We start from the raw sequence: 18,358 nt of genomic DNA, 5'->3' as shown, positions 1-18,358 counted from the left end.
AGAATACGGTGCAGCCTTAGTTTGTGGAAGACAGACACAACTAAAGACATGAGCAGAAAATGATGGTTGTTAAATTCAAACTGTGTTTCCTCGATGTACTCCATCATCTGAAGCAATCTCAGCCCAAACAAACTGATTGATCAAGTATACACTGACAGCTTGCCCTAATGTTGACTCTCGAACAACACACTCATCTACTTTGACCACCTTAACTGTACCCTCAGAAGGAATCATCAAACCTCCTTTGTTTTTTTAATATGAGCAAGTGGTAGCTTTGATCATATGATGCCGCTACAGCATCTGTTACCAAACTACCACGCCACACATCACAGGACAGCTTTCTCAAAATCCCGTCTAAGGGCTACCTGACCTCCCACTGCTTCCTGAGGTGGATTACTTTGGAAACTTTCAAAGTTTGAGAAATGTTAACAGCTAACAACAATCTACATAGTCAGTCACTAAATCCGTTTAGCCAAAATGTTGCTTGACGGCTCACTTGAGCACATAAATGCATAGCTTTGCTAGCTTAGCCTGGCGTAGGAAAAGTTAAGATTATAAAATGGGATTTTCTAATGACCAAATATAACCAAAACAATTGTTCAGCCTTACCTATGAAATGTTATCCCGCGTGATCTGGTTAGGAGTGTACAGCGGTTTGTATAATCGTAACAGCACATACGTGAGGCATCTTTATCTATCGCTTCACTCCACAGCAGTGCCACTCGCAATATGGCGGCGACGTTGACGTACGATGCTGCTGGTCATGCGCAGTCTAGTATATATCTATGTTTTCAACCCCTTCTCGTTGAAATGCCGAATGACGTAATCAAAAGGCGACGAAAACGAAAGTCGGCGTGAGCTCCGCATCTCTCTTCGTATCGGCGGAACCGGAGGCTGTGGCGGCAACTGCGGACGCTCGCTGTTGAACGAGACAACTTTTCAAAGTGTCACATCAAGCAGAAGGTAAGTAGCCCGTCACCTTACGGATGCGGAATTGTTTTATTCGCGTCAGTCAGAGTTACTGCACGGCACTTGAATTACAAGCCGGCGGAAAGTTAAGGACTCGAATGCTCGTTTGAATGATCCGCGTTTCTCTCCGGGCTCACTTCATGTGGTCAAGTCCCGTGTCTACCTGAGGGCTCCCGTATATTCCTTCGGTCGGCGCTCTCGTGAAATCTTCTGATTCTTTGAGCCGGCAGGTTAACGTAGAAACTGCGCTTTGATTTCGGATTTTCGTTCCTTTTCTTTAGTAGAGTAAAGCACATTTCAGTCAAAGATGCTCTCGTGAAGACAAAACACGGGACAGCCATTGCGTTCCAAACAGCCTGTCCGTCTCCTCGACTCGGTGCTGTAGTCCGTTTACTGGACGATCAGGCCTCGCTCACCTCACGGGACCTCCGAAGTGTTTTATTAATTAATTAATTAGTACGTTTGTGTACAGTCGGTGCTTTAAACGGCAGGTCGCTCAATTCGTGACTCACATGGTCTGCGTTAAGTTGTCCTTTGAAACATCACAGTAGGGTCAGCTTTATAATTTAAATACACACCATAAACTATTTAATGAAAGAACGACCACCGTAGTGTAGCTGCCTTCATTTTAAAGGGAGGGAGACAAATACCGTTTGATATTCTGTTTTTGAAGAGCTCTTTTCAGATTTTGAACACAAATCAGAATTGGCTTTCGTATGTCGATTCTTATCGATTGTCTAGTGAATCAATACAATGTTATTTAACTCTTAATCTGAGAATTGTGATAGGAGAGAGAAAACAAAGCTTGGCGGTAAAAGCCAACTCAACCAAACTTGGGCAGAGCTTTTTATGAGCAGCTTTACTAAAAGTGAAGGAGAATCAGAGCCGAAGCTGCCAACCCGCCATTATATCTGCTACATTGGAGTTGGCACTGCAGTTCAGTTGACTAGATGGGATTTTTTTAGGAGCCTTTAAATGGAGTTAATTTTAATAGTTTGAGTGTGGAAAAGTCAAGGCCATGAAGTCCTCCATCTGCCATTTCAATTTAATAACACACCTTTTTTTTTTTTGGCATATTTAAATGCTAGGACTTAATTGAAAGTCCAGTCTCGTGATTTCATAATGCGTAGCTGCTCTGTGTAGTGGGTGGGCAATCCCAATTTAATTAGCACCTTTTCATGTTTACCAATCCACACAGCAGGAATACGTAATCGGGGTTATGATCAGCGATTTGCAAGACCGTTCAGCCGATGGCAGCTGCTGCCACAAGTTCTAACAGCGGCCATCCAGTTTGAAACCCCGTGACAAATTATCGCGACGCACCCAAAGGGGACATTAACATTATTGGATCTATACTGCACCTCCACTGACTTTAAGGTTAGTATTTGTAGATGGGGTAGGCCTGTCTAATAATGTAAGACAGTGGCGGGTGGCGGCCCCTCCGATTTGCATCACGATAATAGAAAAGTAAGAGCGAGCTAAAAAAAAATAAACATCAGAAGTGCTGTCAAGGAATTGGCCAAAAAAAAGTGATGTGTCATCGGAATTCAGTCTTAAGTGAAACTCGTTCTTGAGCCGATCCAGTAGCGTTCCAGACGCAGACCCCACATCTCTGATTGGCCAGTTCTGGAACTCCGCACTTCCTGATACGCCTACGGCAAAGTGTAACGTGCTTTAAATGGCGCAGGCCGTGACCCAGAAGTATAAATCAACCTTTACTTTTAAACACGGTACATCCTGGTGGTCCTGAACTGTGTAAGGCCCTTTAGCCTTCAGTTGCTCCAGGGGCGCTCGCTGTACAATGGCTGACCCAAGGGGTATGCGGAAACTAACAAATTCCTAATACGAGAAACTATAATGCGAAATAAAGACCAAAAAAAAAAAAAAAGGTGGACCACCCAAAGCCTGCTGGACCTTCACTCCACTGGCCTTGTCCGGGTACTATAGGGTGACTTTGCTAAATTGATCTAAACCCATTCATATAATATTCATTACCCACAATCCACTAGACTGGTTCAGATCCTAGCAGATCTCCGGCCGCACTCCGCTCATTCAGCTTCAAACTTTCACATCCCAACCCACCGCTGTTACTTCAGGTGGGCTCTGTCCTGGGGTCTCTCCTCTTTGTTATTGACCTTCTTCCCCTTGGCAGTATCTTTCGTGAATGTAACATTCATTTTCACTGTCATGCCGATGACCCCCAGCTCTACCTTGCCAGTAAACCCACCTCTTCACTTATTGACTGCATTGCTGAAATGAAATCCTAGTTTTCTTCAAATTTTCTGAAGTTCAACAGTGAGGTTCTCCTCATTGGTATCCAAAGCTGATAATCTTCTCGTGTGATTGATGACTCCGTTGTTTCCCCTTCACCTCAGGTGTCATCCTCCACAGTACTCTGATCTTTCCAGTCTCACATTAATAACGTCACCCGGTCTGATTATTTCCACCTGCGTAATATTAAATCTCACCCCCTTTACTCCCCATTCCACCGCCATACTTGTTCACAGTCTTGTCACTTCTCGTCTGGACTCCTCTCTAATAAACCTCTCCATAAACTTCAGCTGGTCCACCCCATCTTTTCACCACATCACTCCGGTCTTGCAGCAGCTTCATTGGCTCCCGTTTAAGTTTCGAATCGATTTTAAGATTCTGCTGTTAACATTTAAGGCCATTCATAACCTCGCCCCTCCATCATGTGGCCATTCCCTCCCGTAACCTTAGATCTTCTGACCGCTACCTGCCGAAATATCGGACCACCATGGGAATGTTTTCTGATGCCTGTTTTGTTACGGGAGTGTTAAGCCGTTCTGGAACTCGCTACCTGCTGAGCTTAGAAATATCGAATCATCTTCAACCTTCAAATGTAAACTTAAAACACATCTGTTTAAACGGGCTTTCTTCTCTATGATTACGGTGGCCTTGTTTGGTTTTAATTTGAATGTTTTCTGATGCCTTAAGTTTTGTTTATAATGTGTTATTTATTTATTTATTTATTTTTGTTTGTTTGTTTGGTGTCCTTGAGTGGTTAGAAAGGCGCCTTGTAGAAATAAAAATGTATTATTATTATTAGTAGTAGTAGTAGTAATCCTGAATCTGCTGCCAATATACACATAAAGTAGAATATCATCATCCATAATACCTGTATTATAATCCTGAATCTGCATGAGCCAATATACACATAAAGTAGAATATCAACCATCCATCCATAATCCAACAGCCCACCGTAGTACCTACCTATATCCTAACTACAGGCAGGTCAGGGCGCCAGCCCACCGGGGCTGCTGGAGCCAATCCCAGCCAACACAGGGCACAAGGCAGGAAACAACCCCCGGGCAGGGCGCCAGCCCACCGTAGTACCTAACTACCTAACTGGTCACGGGGGGCTACTGAAGCCAATCCCAGCCAACACAGGGCGCATAGAATATCATTGAAAAGTTACATTTACTTCAGTAATTCAATTCAGAAAGTGAAACTCCTGTATTCTATAGGTTCATTGCACACCCAGTGAGATATTTCAAGCGTTTATTTCTTTTCATTTTGCCGATTCCGGCTTCTAGCTAATGAAAACTCCAAATTCAGTATCTCAGATAATGAGAATATTACTGAAGACCAATAACAACAACTGATTTTTAATACCAGAATGTTGGCCTGCTGAAGAGGCTGACCATGTAGGCCCTCAATACTTGGTTGGCGCGCCTTTGGCCTGAATGACTGCACCAATGCGGCGTGGCATGGAGGCGATCAGCCTGTGGTCCTGCTGAGGTGTTATGGAAGACCAGGATGCTTTGATGGCGGCCTTCAGCTCGTCTGCATTGTTGGCTCTGCTGTCTCTCATCTTCCTCTTCCTCACAGATTCTCTATGAAGGGGTGAAGATGAGTTTGCTAGCCAATCAAGCCCAGTGATGCACACCATGGTCATTAAACCAGTGTGAAGGTAGCGCTATATAGCGCCTGACACTGAGACACGTGTAAAATCCAAGCAGAGACTTTATTCTCTTCACCTGTGGGACACGTCTTACCCATGAACCCGACAGGCAATACACAATCCCAGTAAGCACAAATCCAAAACCCAACTACACTCCTGTTTTAGCACCACCACTCCTCCTTGGCCAACTCGTCCTCTTCCTCCAGATTCTGGCCCTGACTGGTGGTTGTCAGCCCTTTTTATAGTCCACCCGGTGCTTGATCACCTGCTTCTGATTGCACCTCCGGGTGGGGCTGTAGAGTTGTCGAGGCCGGCTCAGGGACCAATGCAACCACCCCAGATCCCATCAGGGCTGTGGAGAACTCCATCTCCCATGGAGCCCTGCAGGAAACTGAAGCACCATCTTCAGCCAGGGAGGCTGCCACCAAGCATCCCGGGGGAGGTATTGAGCAGTCCATGATTTGCCCCCGACAAACATGTGTAGAAGGGGCGTCGACCCAGCCATCCACCACACCAGGTATTGGGACTTTTGGCAGTGTGGGCAGGCTGCTGGAAAATGGAGTTAGCATCTCCATGAAACTTGTCAGCAGAGCTGCACATGAAGTACTCTCAAATGTCCCAGTGGACATCTGGCTGTGCTGATTTTGGATTTGATAAATTAAACACACTGGACCAACACCAGCAGATGACATGGCTCCTCAAGTCATCACACTATGGACCTCAAGCAACTTGGATTCTGTGTCTCTCCACTCTTCCTCCAGACTCAGGGACCATGAGTTCCAAATGGATCTGAAAAAGAGGACTTTGGACCACTGAGCTGTTAACAGTCCAGTCCGTTTTCCCCTTGGTTCAGGTAAGACGCTTCTGACATTATCTCTGGTTCAGGTGTGACCGGACACCAGGAATGCTGTGACAGTTGTAGCCCATGTCCCCGTTACACACGTCTGTGTGTGGTGGCTCTTGAAGCATCGACTCCAGCCGTAGTCCACTCCTTGTCAATCTCCCCCAAATTCTTCACAATCCTCTCAAGGCTGCACTTATCCCCTTTTTCTGCTGTCACATTTTTTCCTTCCACTCCACTTTCCGTTCATCTGCTTAGATACGTCACTCTGTGAACAGCCAGCTTCTTTAGCAATGACCATCTGTGGCTTCTCCTCCTTGTGGAGGGAGGGTCTCCATGACTGTCTTCTGAAATTTTTCACAATATTCTCATTTTCTGAGATGCTGAATTTTGTGTTTTCATTACCTGTAGGCCATAATCGGCAAAATGAAAAGAAATGAACTCTTGAAATATATCACGTGTCAAGTCAGCAGTCTGATTGTGTGGCCTACTGAACCAGACGGAGAGACCATTTCAGGGCTCAGGACCCCATTGCAGGTGAGTGCAGTGGGACACCAGGAGTCTACAATATTGAAATTTTTCACAATATTCTCATTTTCTGAGATGCTGAATTTTGTGTTTTCATTACCTGTAGGCCATAATCGGCAAAATGAAAAGAAATGAACTCTTGAAATATATCACTCTGTGAGCAATGAATCTATAGAATACTAGCCAAGGATCAGAACCATTGACACCCCCGAGGTGAGAAGCCCCTACGTCATTTTGTGTTATTCTGGCACATTGTTGACATCCGTGAGTCTAACAACTTGGACAGCTCTTTGGTCTTTCCCATGTTGTAGAGTGTAGTCTGCTTGAAACTGGAAGGTGGTCTAAGACAGGTGTCCTTAATGATGCTAATTGAGTAGAAGTGAATTCTTAATGGTTGGTAGGGGTTCAAAACTTATTTCCCTCAATGGACAAACAAAGATCAAGATCTAAATGAAGATTATATATAAAAATTAGTTAATTTAAAGCACAACAATTTGTTTAGTTTGAATGTCTGTGTTTTGAGGTGTGATCAAGATCCAAATGAAGATTATATATAAAGATTGGAGGTTCACTTTTTGAATTGAATTATTGAAATAAATGAACTTTTCAATGATATTCTAATTTATTGAGATGCACCTCTACAAATATAATGTCAACCTCTTTGCAAGGGCACTGAAAGAAACGGAAGCGTTTTAAGATCTGAATGGCGCGTTTTTGATGGAATTAAATTCTGTTCTTTCAACAGTTGGGAAGAAGCAGCCGCCATTTAATGCAACACCGACATGGAGGTGAAAGAGGAGTCCTGTGAGGCCGACATAAATACAATGGAGTTAAGGAGTGTGAGCATTAAGGAGGAGGACTGTGATGAAGAGTCTGTTTGTCGTGAACAGGAGCGTCTGTGCATTAAGGATGAAGATTATGAACTGGTAACCGTGGGCCTTAAAGAAGAGGCTGAGGAGACATCGGTCAGCATCGAGACACACGCAAGTTCTGATCGTGTTGACTTCAAGGTGATGTCTGAGTCATTACGGTCTGACACCGAGAGGACTGAGGACACGCCATCTGTTGGAACTGCGCAAGAACAACCGTCATCATCAAGTTGGTCTGGAAAAAGTAAGTGTAAAATAAAAAATAACATTTACATTTTATAGTGAGTGGTATTGGACTGAAGAGGCAAACGTGTGCTTTTTATTAGTGAGAAGTCAAGCGAAATGACACCTTTTATTGGCTAACTAAAACGATTACAATATGCAAGCTTTCGAGGCAACTCGGGCCCCTTCTTCAGGTGAGATGTAATACAGAGACTGGAGTTCCCTGTGTTTACGAGGTGCGATCCAAAAGTTCCCGGAATGCATTTATTCTGCAGCCAGAAGGGTTTGGTTATATCAATCACCACTAGATAGCAGTTCAAGTTGTCCTTGAGAGCTGTTATCACGCATTATCGCGTCAGCACAGTTGTTTTTCAAGTCACAGTTCTCGTTTAAAATTCAGTTGTGTCTGTGAAGGGTTGTTCGTGAAAATGAGTGATTTGAAAGACCCAAAAAAGCTTGACAAGTTCACAGAAACACCAAGTCAATGCTCATTTGATGTGATGTGAAGGTTGTCATCCACAAGGAATTTGTGCCACAAGGACAGACGGTGAATGGAGCATCGTACAGGGAAGTTCTAAGGCGTTTGCAAAATTGAATTCGCCGAACACATCCTCAGATGTGGGCTGACAAGTCATTTCTTTTGCCTCACAACAATGCACCAGCTCACGCATCTCTGATTGTGCGCAAATTTTTGGCTTCTACAAAGTTTACTGCCATTCCCCACCCTCCGTACTCCCCTGATTTAGCAGCATCTCATTTTTTTTTTTTTTTATTTCCTAAGATGAAGATGAGGCGGTAAGCGGTAACAACCGACGTCTTGAAGACACTGACAAAAAACGACTTCCAGAGGTGCTTCAAAAGGTTGAAGTCTCGCTGGGATTGGTGTATCAACTCAGCGGGTGACTATTTTGAAGGAATTGTTCACCATTAATTGTTATTTGGTGTGTATGCTTTTAAATAAATGCATTCCGGGAACTTTTTGATCGCACCTCGTATATATACACACTAGGACAAGAAACAACATTGGTAAATCTTTAAGTGAGACGTCTTAAATGTAAAAAATCAATAGACCTCTTCAGGCTAAGATCCATTTAACAATAGAGAAGAACAATGTATGGTTAAGATCTCTGTCCAACAAAGTCTTTGGAAGTTTCTGATGAGTTTTTCCACACAATGTGGATCTGTAATCAGATTGTCTGTGTCAGTCTGAGAGATGAAAACAATCCTCATACCTGGCCATAAGACCCATGTCTCTATTCACACCATGTTGTAATTTGTTACATTTTAGCATCAGTTTGACTTCCCATTGTTTTCTCTCTTGCTGTGTTCTGAAGTTGCCAAAAAGCCCTGTGACTTTAAAGTCTCTCTCACAGTGTCCATGGCTGTTGAAGTGGGCCACTACAGGAACATCTGTGTTACCACGCTTGATGTGTAACCTGTGTAAATTCATTCTCTGGCGGAGTGCTTGTCCAGTTTCTCCCACATAGAGTGCAGCGTCAGGACATTTCATACAGAGAATTAGGTAGACCACATTAGATGATCTGCAGGAAAATGATTCCTTTATGTGATGTTCTAGTCGGTAGTGTGGTATAATTACACGGTATGTGTTGTAAATGTGAGCACATGTTTTACATCTTTTCTGTTGGTTCACTTGGTGAGCTTCGGACAATTAGTTGCTAAAGGGTTGGCGGTTGTCTTTATGCCAGGAGGGGAGGTTCAGGAAATAAATTTTTCAGCGTTTCATCATTATGATGAAATTTTATAATTTTTCAAAGTGCTTCAAGATGTGGATTCTAGGTGACAACAAAAGGGATGTGGTTCTTGTTGTCTTTGTTTTTATATTTCAGAAGGTGGTCTCTGGTTATGGCAGTAGCTCTTCTTATTTGAGTGTCTGTTGTTTTGGGGTAGAACCTTGTCTGATGAAATCTTGTCTGAGCTCCTGCAGTTGTTGATCCCAGTCTGTCGGGTCTGAGCAAATACGATTGTACCATATTGCTTGGCTGAAAATAATGGAGCGCCTTATATGCTTGGGGTGGAAGCTGTCACTTCTCAGGTGGGTCCGTCTGTCTGTTGGTTTGTGAAAAACAGAAGTTACAAGGGTGTTGTCTTTCAGTTAAACGGTGGTGTCAAGGAAGCTGACTTCTGTTTTTGAGTAATTCAGCATCAGCTTTATGTTGGGGTGAAAAGAATTCTATTCTTTATGAAAATGGAGGAGGTACTCCTCATTGTTGGGGACCCAAGTGGCTGGACCAGACCAAAGGGTTGCCCACGTAACACTTGGCTGTGGCAGATAGAGGGTCATTTCCGGAGGGTGGGACTGGACTGCACGTCTGCCTGGGGGGTTGCCAACAGGGATCCCAAGTTGTTTCTTCGTGTAGTGGGTGCGCCAACACACTGTACCAGTGCAGGCCCCCCAACTTGACTTGACAGTGTACAACTTGTATAACAGTGTAAATTTGCTGTGCCCTCAAAATAACTCAACACACAGTCATTAATGTCTAAACCACTGGCAACAAAAGTGAGCACACCCCTAAGTGTAAAATGTCCAAATTGTGCCCAAAGTGTCAATATCTTGTGTGGCCACCATTATTTTCCAGCACTGCCTTAACTCTCTTGGGCATGGAGTTCACACGAGCTTCACAGGTTGCCACTGGAATCCTCCTCCATGACGACATCACAGAGCTGGTGGATGCTAGAGACCTTGCGCTCCTCCACCTTCCATTTGAGGATGCCCCACAGATGCTCAATAGGGTTTAGGTCTGGAGACCTGCTTGGCCAGTCCAGTACCTTTACCTTCAGTTTCTTTAGCAAGGCAAAGGTCATCTTGGAGGTGTGTTTGGGGCCGTTGTTGGCATACTGCCCTGTGGCCCAGTTTCCAAAGGGAGGGGATTATGCTCTGCTTCAGTAGGTCACAGTACATGTCGGCATTCATGGTTACCTCAATGAATTGTAGCTCCCCAGTGCCAGCAGTACTCGTGCAACCCCAAACCATGACACTCCCACCGCCATGCTTGTCTGTAGGCAGGACACACTTGTCTTTGTACTCCTCACCTGGTTGCCGCCACACATGCTTGACACCATCTGAACCAAATAAGTTTATCTCGGTCTCATCAGACCACAGGACGTAGTTCCAGTAATCCATGTCCTTAGTCTGCTTGGCTTTCTTCTAGGACAACAGCCATGCAGACCAATTTGATGCAGTGTGCGGTGGGCATATGGTCTGAGCACTGACAGGCTGACCCCCCCACCCCTTCAACCTCTGCAGCAATGCTGGCAGCACTCGTACGTCTATTTTCAAAAGACAGCCTCTGGATATGACACTGAGCACGTGGCACTCACCTTCTTTGGTCGACCATGGAGAGGCCTGTTCTGAATGGAGCCTGTCCTGTTAAACAAGGCCTGTGCGCTGGAGCTGGGGAGTCCTCTACAGCGCATCTTTAACCTGAGCCTGAAACAGGGGAGAGTCCTGAGGCTTTGGAAAACATCTTGCATCACACCAGTCCCAAAGGTATCGCGTCCTAGTGAGCTGAATGACTTCCGGCCTGTCGCTCTGACGTCGCATGTGATGAAGACCATGGAGAGGCTGCTGCTTCACCACCTGAGGCCACAGGTCCACCACTCCCTCGACCCTCTGCAGTTCAAATACCAGGAGAAGGTGGGAGCGGAGGATGCCATCATCTATATGCTTCACTGATCCCTCTCCCACTTGGACAGAGGCAGTGGTGCTGTAAGAATTATGTTTCTGGACTTCTCTAGTGCCTTCAACACCATCCAACCTCTGCTCCTTAGGGACAAGTTGACAGAGATGAGAGTAGATTCACACCTGGTGCCATGGATCGTGGACTATCTTACAGACAGACCTCAGTATGTGCGTCTCGGGAACTGCAGGTCTGACATTGTGGTCAGCAGCACAGGAGCGCCACAGGGGACTGGACTTTCTCCGGTCCTGTTTAGCCAACATACATCGGACTTCCAATACAACTCGGAGTCCTGTCACGTGCAAAAGTTCACTGACGACACTGCTATGGTGGGCTGCATCAGGAGTGGGCAGGAGGAGGAGTATAGGAACCTAATCAAGGACTTTGGTGTCTAAACACCAGCAAAACCAAGGAGCTGGTGGAGGATTTTAGGAGGACAAGGCCCCTCATGGACCCCGTGATCATCAGAGGTGACTGTGTGCAGAGGGTGCAGACCTATAAATACCAGACCGTGCAGCTGGATGATAAACTGGACTGGACTGCCAATACTAATGCTCTGTGTAAGAGAAGACAGAGCCGACTATACTTCCTTAGAAGGCTGGCGTCCTTCAACATCTGCAATAAGATGCTGCAGATGTTCTACCAGATGGTTGTGGTGAGCGCCCTCTTCTACGCGGTGGTGTGCTGGGGAGGCAGCATAAAGAAGAGGGACGCCTCATATCTGGACAAACTGGTGAGGAAGGCAGGCTCTGTTGTAGACACGGAGCTGGACAGTTTAACATCCGTGGCAGAGCGACGGGCGCTGAGCAGGCTCCTGTCAATCATGGAGAATCCACTAAACAGGATCATCTCCAGACAGAGGAGCAGCTTCACTGACAGACTGAGGAGACCCCACACTATGCGACTCTTCAATTGCACCCGGGGCGGGGGGTAAACGTTAATATTATACGCACTTATTGCCTGTCTGTTATACCTTCATTGTTATCACTCTTTAATTTAATATTGTTATTATCAGTATGCTGCTGCTGGAGTATGGGAATTTTTCCCTTGGGATTAATAAAGTATCTATCTGTCTGTCTGTGGAGGTGTTATAAGGTGGGTTTTAAAGAATTTAACTTAAGTGTAGAGAAACTTCTCACTTCAACTGTATGATCATGTACATAAAGTCTCACATTATTTTTTTTTTTTTAAACTGCAAGTTGATGAACTGGATGATCTGCACCTTGCTGGCAGTACCAGTTACCCAGCAGATATCAAACAGCTTATGTCTTTTTAATAATTTCAAGATCGTCCATATGTAACCCTAGACAAATCATAGCACTCTTCGCCCCAGTGTAGCGTATAAAATATTCCCCATCTCTGTAAGCCACCTTCTGTGGTTCTTTTTTCAGTTAGGAGTCCCTCCTCCTCCTCAGCAATTCTCCTTAAACACTTGGAACAGCTATAGAAACACAATTTATATTTCCTGTTCTACTGGACTGATGACCGTACCTTTTGTAATAGGACTATAGATTAGTACCCAATGGTCCGGCTCTTGAAAGGGAAGCCTGAAGATTTGTTTTAATTTAATTCTGTAACTAAATCTTCAAGTAAACTATTTGAATGACTTGCTGAAGCATATTTTCAATTGCCGTCTTTTCAATTTGTCCTGAACAGGTATCGTATCATATCATTGATTGGTTATTTCCTGTATAGCAGTCTTAGAAATATGTAAAACTGTTGGCATCCCAAGGAGTAAAGAGACGACTGTGTGTTCACGTGAGCTTTCATTGCTACCCTGACATTCGTCATTTGTTTGTGTCAAGTCAAATTTATTTATAAAAGCACATTTTAAGAACAGAAGTTGCTGTACAAAAGAACATGTAAGTCTACCATAATGCTTTGAAAAGCTTGGTCATAACTTGTAACTCAATGTCTGTGTACTCACAATTTTATTTTCTTTTTTACCTTTTGTACAGGAGGCAAATCTTATTGCTGTTCTGAATGTGGCAAACAATTTCCTCATTTAAGAAAGCTCCAGATTCACATAAGAATTCACACCGGAGAGAAGCTGTACTGCTGTTCTGTTTGTGGCAAACGATTCTGTTGCAGGAGTGGTCTTTACGAACACAATAAAATGCACACTGGTGAGAAGCCATTTTGCTGTTCTGAATGTGGCCATCGATTCTCGAGACTCGCCGATCTTCGCAGCCACACAAGAGTTCACACCGGAGAGAAGCCGTATTGCTGTTCCGAATGTGGCAAACAGTTTTCGCACAAGAACACTCTTATAAGGCACATGATAACTCATACGGGAGAGAAGCCATACTGGTGCTCTGAATGTGACAGACGATTCTGTACCAACAGTGAACTTCAGAACCATAAAACGTTTCACACTGGAGAGAAGCCGTATTCTTGTTCAGAATGCGGCAAACAGTTTTCAATAAGTAGGACTCTTCAGATCCACAAAAGAATACACAGTGGAGAGAAGCTGTATTGCTGTTCGGAGTGTGGTAAACGATTCACACAAATCGCCAATCTCCAGACTCATGCAAGGATTCACACCGGAGAGAAGCCATTTTGCTGTTTAGATTGTGGTAAACACTTTTCAGCGATGAGTGCACTGGAGATACACAAAAGGACTCACACCGGAGAGAAGCCATATTCCTGTTCTGAATGTGGCAAACAGTTCAGACAAATCTCCAATCTGCAGACTCACACAAGGATTCACACTGGAGAGAAGCCATTTTGCTGTTCAGAATGTGGCAAGCGGTTTTCTGAAAGGAGCAGTCTTAAGAAGCACCAAGCAATCCATACGGGAGAGAAGCCGTATTGCTGTTCTGAATGTGGCAAGCGATTTTCAGTAAAGAGGGATCTTTTGGTACACTCAAGGATTCACACTGGAGAGAAGCCATTTTGCTGTTCTGAATGTGGCAAACAGTTTTCACAAAAAGGCACTCTACAGAACCACAAAAAAATTCACAGTGGTCCCGCCACAATGAATAGACAAGACCACTCAAGTGTACCTTGAGCGAGAAAACGGGACACACGGCAGTGGTCAGTTGAAGGTACAGAGGAGCACACGCACTGTTAATTTTATGCAACAAATCCCGAATTTCCAGGTAAAGGATATCCCAGAAGGGCTTGTACAAAACTGGAAACTAAAACAGTAATCTGTACATGCAAAGTAAGTAAGATAACTGAGTTGGAACCATTGTAGAAAAAATGCAAAGAAATAGAGAGAGATTGGAATATCTTTAGAGACCAGTAAAAGAAGAAATAATAGAGGAAAACATCAGCATTTATACCAACATTTAATGCTAAATTGAGTTGAAAACATGTTCAGAAAATAGAAGATCAAATGAAGGAAACATAAACACAATGACACCATGGATGATCCGAAATGAAGAAGAAGATTAAGATGATCTGTGGAGTGGTGGCATTTAATGGGGTCCTTGCAGAAATATAACAGGTGAAGGTGTGGAGTTGTATCTTAACACAAGAGGACTGCAACTTCACAATGGCAAACAACAAACTCAGAATTCATTTATAACCCTAAAATGTCCGAAGATATAAACCAAAATACAAAGACCCCTAAGTTCTGTAGAGTATTAAAGGGAGGGGCACCCTGTGGCAACTTTGCTACCAGACACAAAAGATCCTCAAGGATGTAATAAAGAAGCGGCCTGCGTCAGCAAACCACAGAGAGAAGCAGAAATGCGACCTCAGGCCATGCCATTGCTTATATTTGTAACAGATGAAGAATCTGAACTCGGAGGGGAAGACACCCGGTGCAGAGGCCTACCCAGCTTGTGACTATGGCACCTCATATCCCTGCACTGGGGTATGGCAGAGTGTACAGATAAGCAAGAATTTACAAACGTCTGCACCAACAATAGTGTGACTGCTGTGGAACCGAATGAGTCGTATGGCACAAAAGGCCAGTTGCTGGTAACTAAAGCAGATGTCACATTACGTGACTTCGAGTCATGGGGGTATGTCCAATTTGCTGACCTCCATGGCTGATCTCACAGGATCATGTCAGTTTGAGTCATTGTGAAGGGTGGCTGTGTAATATGACTTGTCCAAGAATGTGTCACGGAGTGCTCCCAGCTCACTAACGTTATGTAAATGAAGACTGAAAATCACCGGAAATGCTGCATAACGTGACCAGGGCTGTTGATAGCTGGACTGGGATTGACTATTCTTCTGGATTTTTGTGAATTTTTTGGTAATATGTAGAACCTTCTTGGTCTTGGAAACTTTGGACCCTTTAGATATGATGTCTGGTTTTGATCAATTTTCAGGGTGGCACATGAAAATCCAAACTATCTTCGACTCCAATGTTGGCGTACGTTTCTTAGCACGTACACAAATGTACGCAGCCCGATTCTTTTTGCAGTTTGCAACTGACCCAGTCTTATGCCACTTCTTCACCAACTCGTGAATACCACTCTTTGCTGGTAGGTTTACACCAGGAAGCTTCTGTGTGAAAATGTCCCGCGTTTCCTTAAAAGAACCGGTAGACACATACACCTCCACTACTCCAAATCCTCTGTTGCAGAGAATACATCTCCAGGATCTCTTTCACGCCCGTCTGTACCCACTGGCTCACAGCTTCCTTACTAATGCACAGTTGGGGCTGCTGACCCCGTCGCGACAATGAGGCTCCGTCTGTATAGTAGCTCGTGCCAGCCATCGGAGATGGTTTGCTTTTTCGTGCACCACCCTTTACCTTTATTGTGCATTTCATCAATTATATTAGAAACTTGTTGTTGGGTTTCCTGAAAAATGGGGTTGTTTAATTTGTGGTAACAGTGCCCATCATTCAATTCTATTGACTGGATTATGCAGATTGATTCAAAAAGATTCATCTGATTTCATATTTTTATAACCGTCAGGCGCCTGGGATACAATCACATACCGACTGAAAGGGGGTGAGGGGGCGGTCATAGAGTTTCTGACTGTCACCAGAAGATGGCTCCCTTCAGTCTGCGCATTTCTCAACAACGAGCTCACCCAGCACAGGATTGATTGGATGTAAAGGAGCCCACGATTTGTCCCTCCACTTTTTGGCCCCCCAAGATCACCAGATCTCACGCCATGTGTCACGTTAAGGATTCTGTGTATGTGCCACCACTCCCAGCAACACTGGCATTGAAAGAGCTGTGAGTACAGTGACACCCGACATGGGATGAATCTGACTATCATGTCGATGTTGTCCGCACAGCTGCAGGAGGTCATGTTGAGCACTTGGACAATTACATCATAAACTTTATGCTCACCTAAACCGTTTACAATTCTGTAATGCTATACAAGGGAGTGCATAATAACCAAACCCGTTTCAGTTTTTACTCCCTCACGTCAAGTCTAGCCATGGTTGGCACCTGTGCCCCGTAAACCCAAATCCCAATATTCTTATTTTCTTTCATAAAAGAAAATGATAAGTCCTAGAAGGCTGTAACAGAAAGATACAACAGAAAAAGTAAGTATGATGATGTCTTACATAATCGGGTCGGGGGTCCCTTCTAAGAGGGGCTGGCATGCTTGATAGAAACAGATTTAGATTGGGCTGCAAGGCCTTTTTTAACGTGGTCACCAATACTTTTGTTATTCTCTTTCCTCCTGTGGGTTTACTGAATTTCTTTTCAGTTCTAATAGCTTTATTTAGTTACTTGGGGTTGATTTTCTACTTTATAGTAAAGTTTACCAGATGGGGGAAAGTGCGGTATAGGCCAAGCCGTCAGCCTTTGACAAGTAGGCCGAAAAGCCTGGCAGTCACAGGCGTTTACTGTTTGTTGTGTTCATAACCTTCTATTATATTTATCTTTTAATGTTCAATCCCTTCGGGTACTTAGTATTTAATATATTTATCTGTTTTTGTTCATTATATCTTTTGATCTTGATGCCATTCCAGGGGCCTCATGTATAATGCCGTGTGTAGAACTCGCACTATAACATGGCATAAGCACAAAAGCCGAAATGTGCTTACGCACAGAAAATTACAGATGCAGGAATCTGTGCATACTCCAACTTCCACGTTCTTTCGCTACATAAATCCCGGTCAGCGTGGAAATTAGCGCACGTGCACGAGCTTACTGCCCCACCCCAACTCCTCCCAGAATTACGCCTCTTTGAATATGCAAATCAATATAAATAGCCCCTCACCGTCAGCGCTTCAGCAAGACAATGGCAAAAGCACGTGGAAAAACCAAAAAAAAAAAACTTCAGCGATTGTGAAATGGAGGTCCTGCTAGCTGAAATAGAGGCCAGGAAAAATGTTTTATTTGGCAACCTAGGAAGCGGCATCAGCAACAAAAGGAAAGTGATGGAGTGGCATAGCGTGGCGGACGCAGTCAAGAGTGCTGGGGCAGAAGATCGTACTGTGAGCGAATTAAAAAAGAAGTGGTCAGACATCAAAGTTGCCGTGGCAGCTCATCGTCTGCATGTTAGCTCCACTGGAGGAGGTACTGAACTCCCGGAGCTCACACCATTTGAACAGCGAGTTGCAGCAATAATTGGCGACACACTCATTGTCGGCATTCTACCTGCGGGTGAGGGAGATTCTGACATCACCGCAGGTGCCGGTGAGTTTTTATTTCTTTTTTGATTACCATTATCTATACTCGTGTAAAAACTTTGCATGAGTTATAAGACAAAACAATCGGGTGTTAATTACTGTTTATTTACTTCTAGACAACAATAGTACAAAAGCTGACCCAAATGAGGAGAACATGGTTCCAGGCGATGATGGTGCTGCTTCTGTGCCGACCACATCTTCGGGCGCTGGCTGCTCACACACTCCTGCTTCGGAAACTGGTGGACGATCATCTGGCCGTGTACTCACTGATGCAGTCCTAGAATCACAAAATGCATTGGTGGATGCGGTGAGAGATGTGGCCAGTGCACAACGGGATGTAGCCAATGAACTAAGAAATATCAAGGCCGTATTGCATGACATTAGCGAAAAATTAACTGTATTTGGTAGGAAAATAAATGATGAATCTACTTACCTGTTTTTACATTCTGTTAACTACATTCATTCGACATTGTAATGCTGTCCGGTGTGGCTGATCATTTGGTGGTCAGGTTCATCATACCGCATCTCTTCAGGTACCGGCAAGTTACGAAGGAGTGCCATATTATGTAGAATGCTACATGCTTGCATGATGCGACAGACTTTGTGTGGACTATAGAGCAGCACTCCACCAGTCTTATCCAGGCAGCGCCAACAGCCCTTAAGCTGCCCTATAGTACGTTCTACCACCGCCCGAGCCCGTGAGTGAAGGTCAGTATAACGTCGCTCTTGTTCAGTCAGTGTGTTGGC

General features: G+C 44.3%; 2 protein-coding genes across 2 annotated transcripts in view; both read left to right on the top strand.

Moving 5' to 3' along the window:
- LOC120539105 (oocyte zinc finger protein XlCOF6-like) overlaps nt 1-15,868 on the top strand; it is a 52,197-nt gene extending 36,329 nt beyond the window's left edge. Inside the window, exon 4 of the mRNA XM_039768869.1 lies at nt 13,155-15,868. Within this exon, the coding sequence (XP_039624803.1) occupies nt 13,155-14,062 (908 nt within the window). The 3' untranslated portion in view covers nt 14,063-15,868. The remainder of the gene's footprint in view (nt 1-13,154) is intronic.
- Nucleotides 15,869-17,250: 1,382 nt separating this feature from the next.
- Nucleotides 17,251-18,086, top strand: LOC120538562 (nuclear apoptosis-inducing factor 1-like). The gene is made up of 2 exons (XM_039767958.1): nt 17,251-17,618; nt 17,728-18,086. The coding sequence occupies exons 1-2, from the start codon at nt 17,273-17,275 to the stop codon at nt 18,084-18,086; spliced, it is 705 nt and encodes a 234-aa protein (XP_039623892.1). The 5' UTR covers nt 17,251-17,272.
- The last annotated feature ends 272 nt before the right edge of the window (nt 18,087-18,358 follow it).

The sequence above is a fragment of the Polypterus senegalus genome, chromosome 11 (genome assembly GCF_016835505.1).
Source record: "Polypterus senegalus isolate Bchr_013 chromosome 11, ASM1683550v1, whole genome shotgun sequence".
Taxonomy (NCBI): domain Eukaryota; kingdom Metazoa; phylum Chordata; class Cladistia; order Polypteriformes; family Polypteridae; genus Polypterus; species Polypterus senegalus.
Note: the sequence above shows the minus strand (reverse complement) of the source record. Positions and strands in the feature narration are given on the sequence as shown.

Coding starts and splice junctions, on each gene's coding strand:
- LOC120538562 (XM_039767958.1), top strand. CDS start 17,273: ATGGAGGTCCTGCTAGCTGAAATAGAGGCCAGGAAAAATGTTTTATTT. Junction 17,619..17,727: donor TGACATCACCGCAGGTGCCG/GTGAGTTTTTAT, acceptor ATTTACTTCTAG/ACAACAATAGTACAAAAGCT.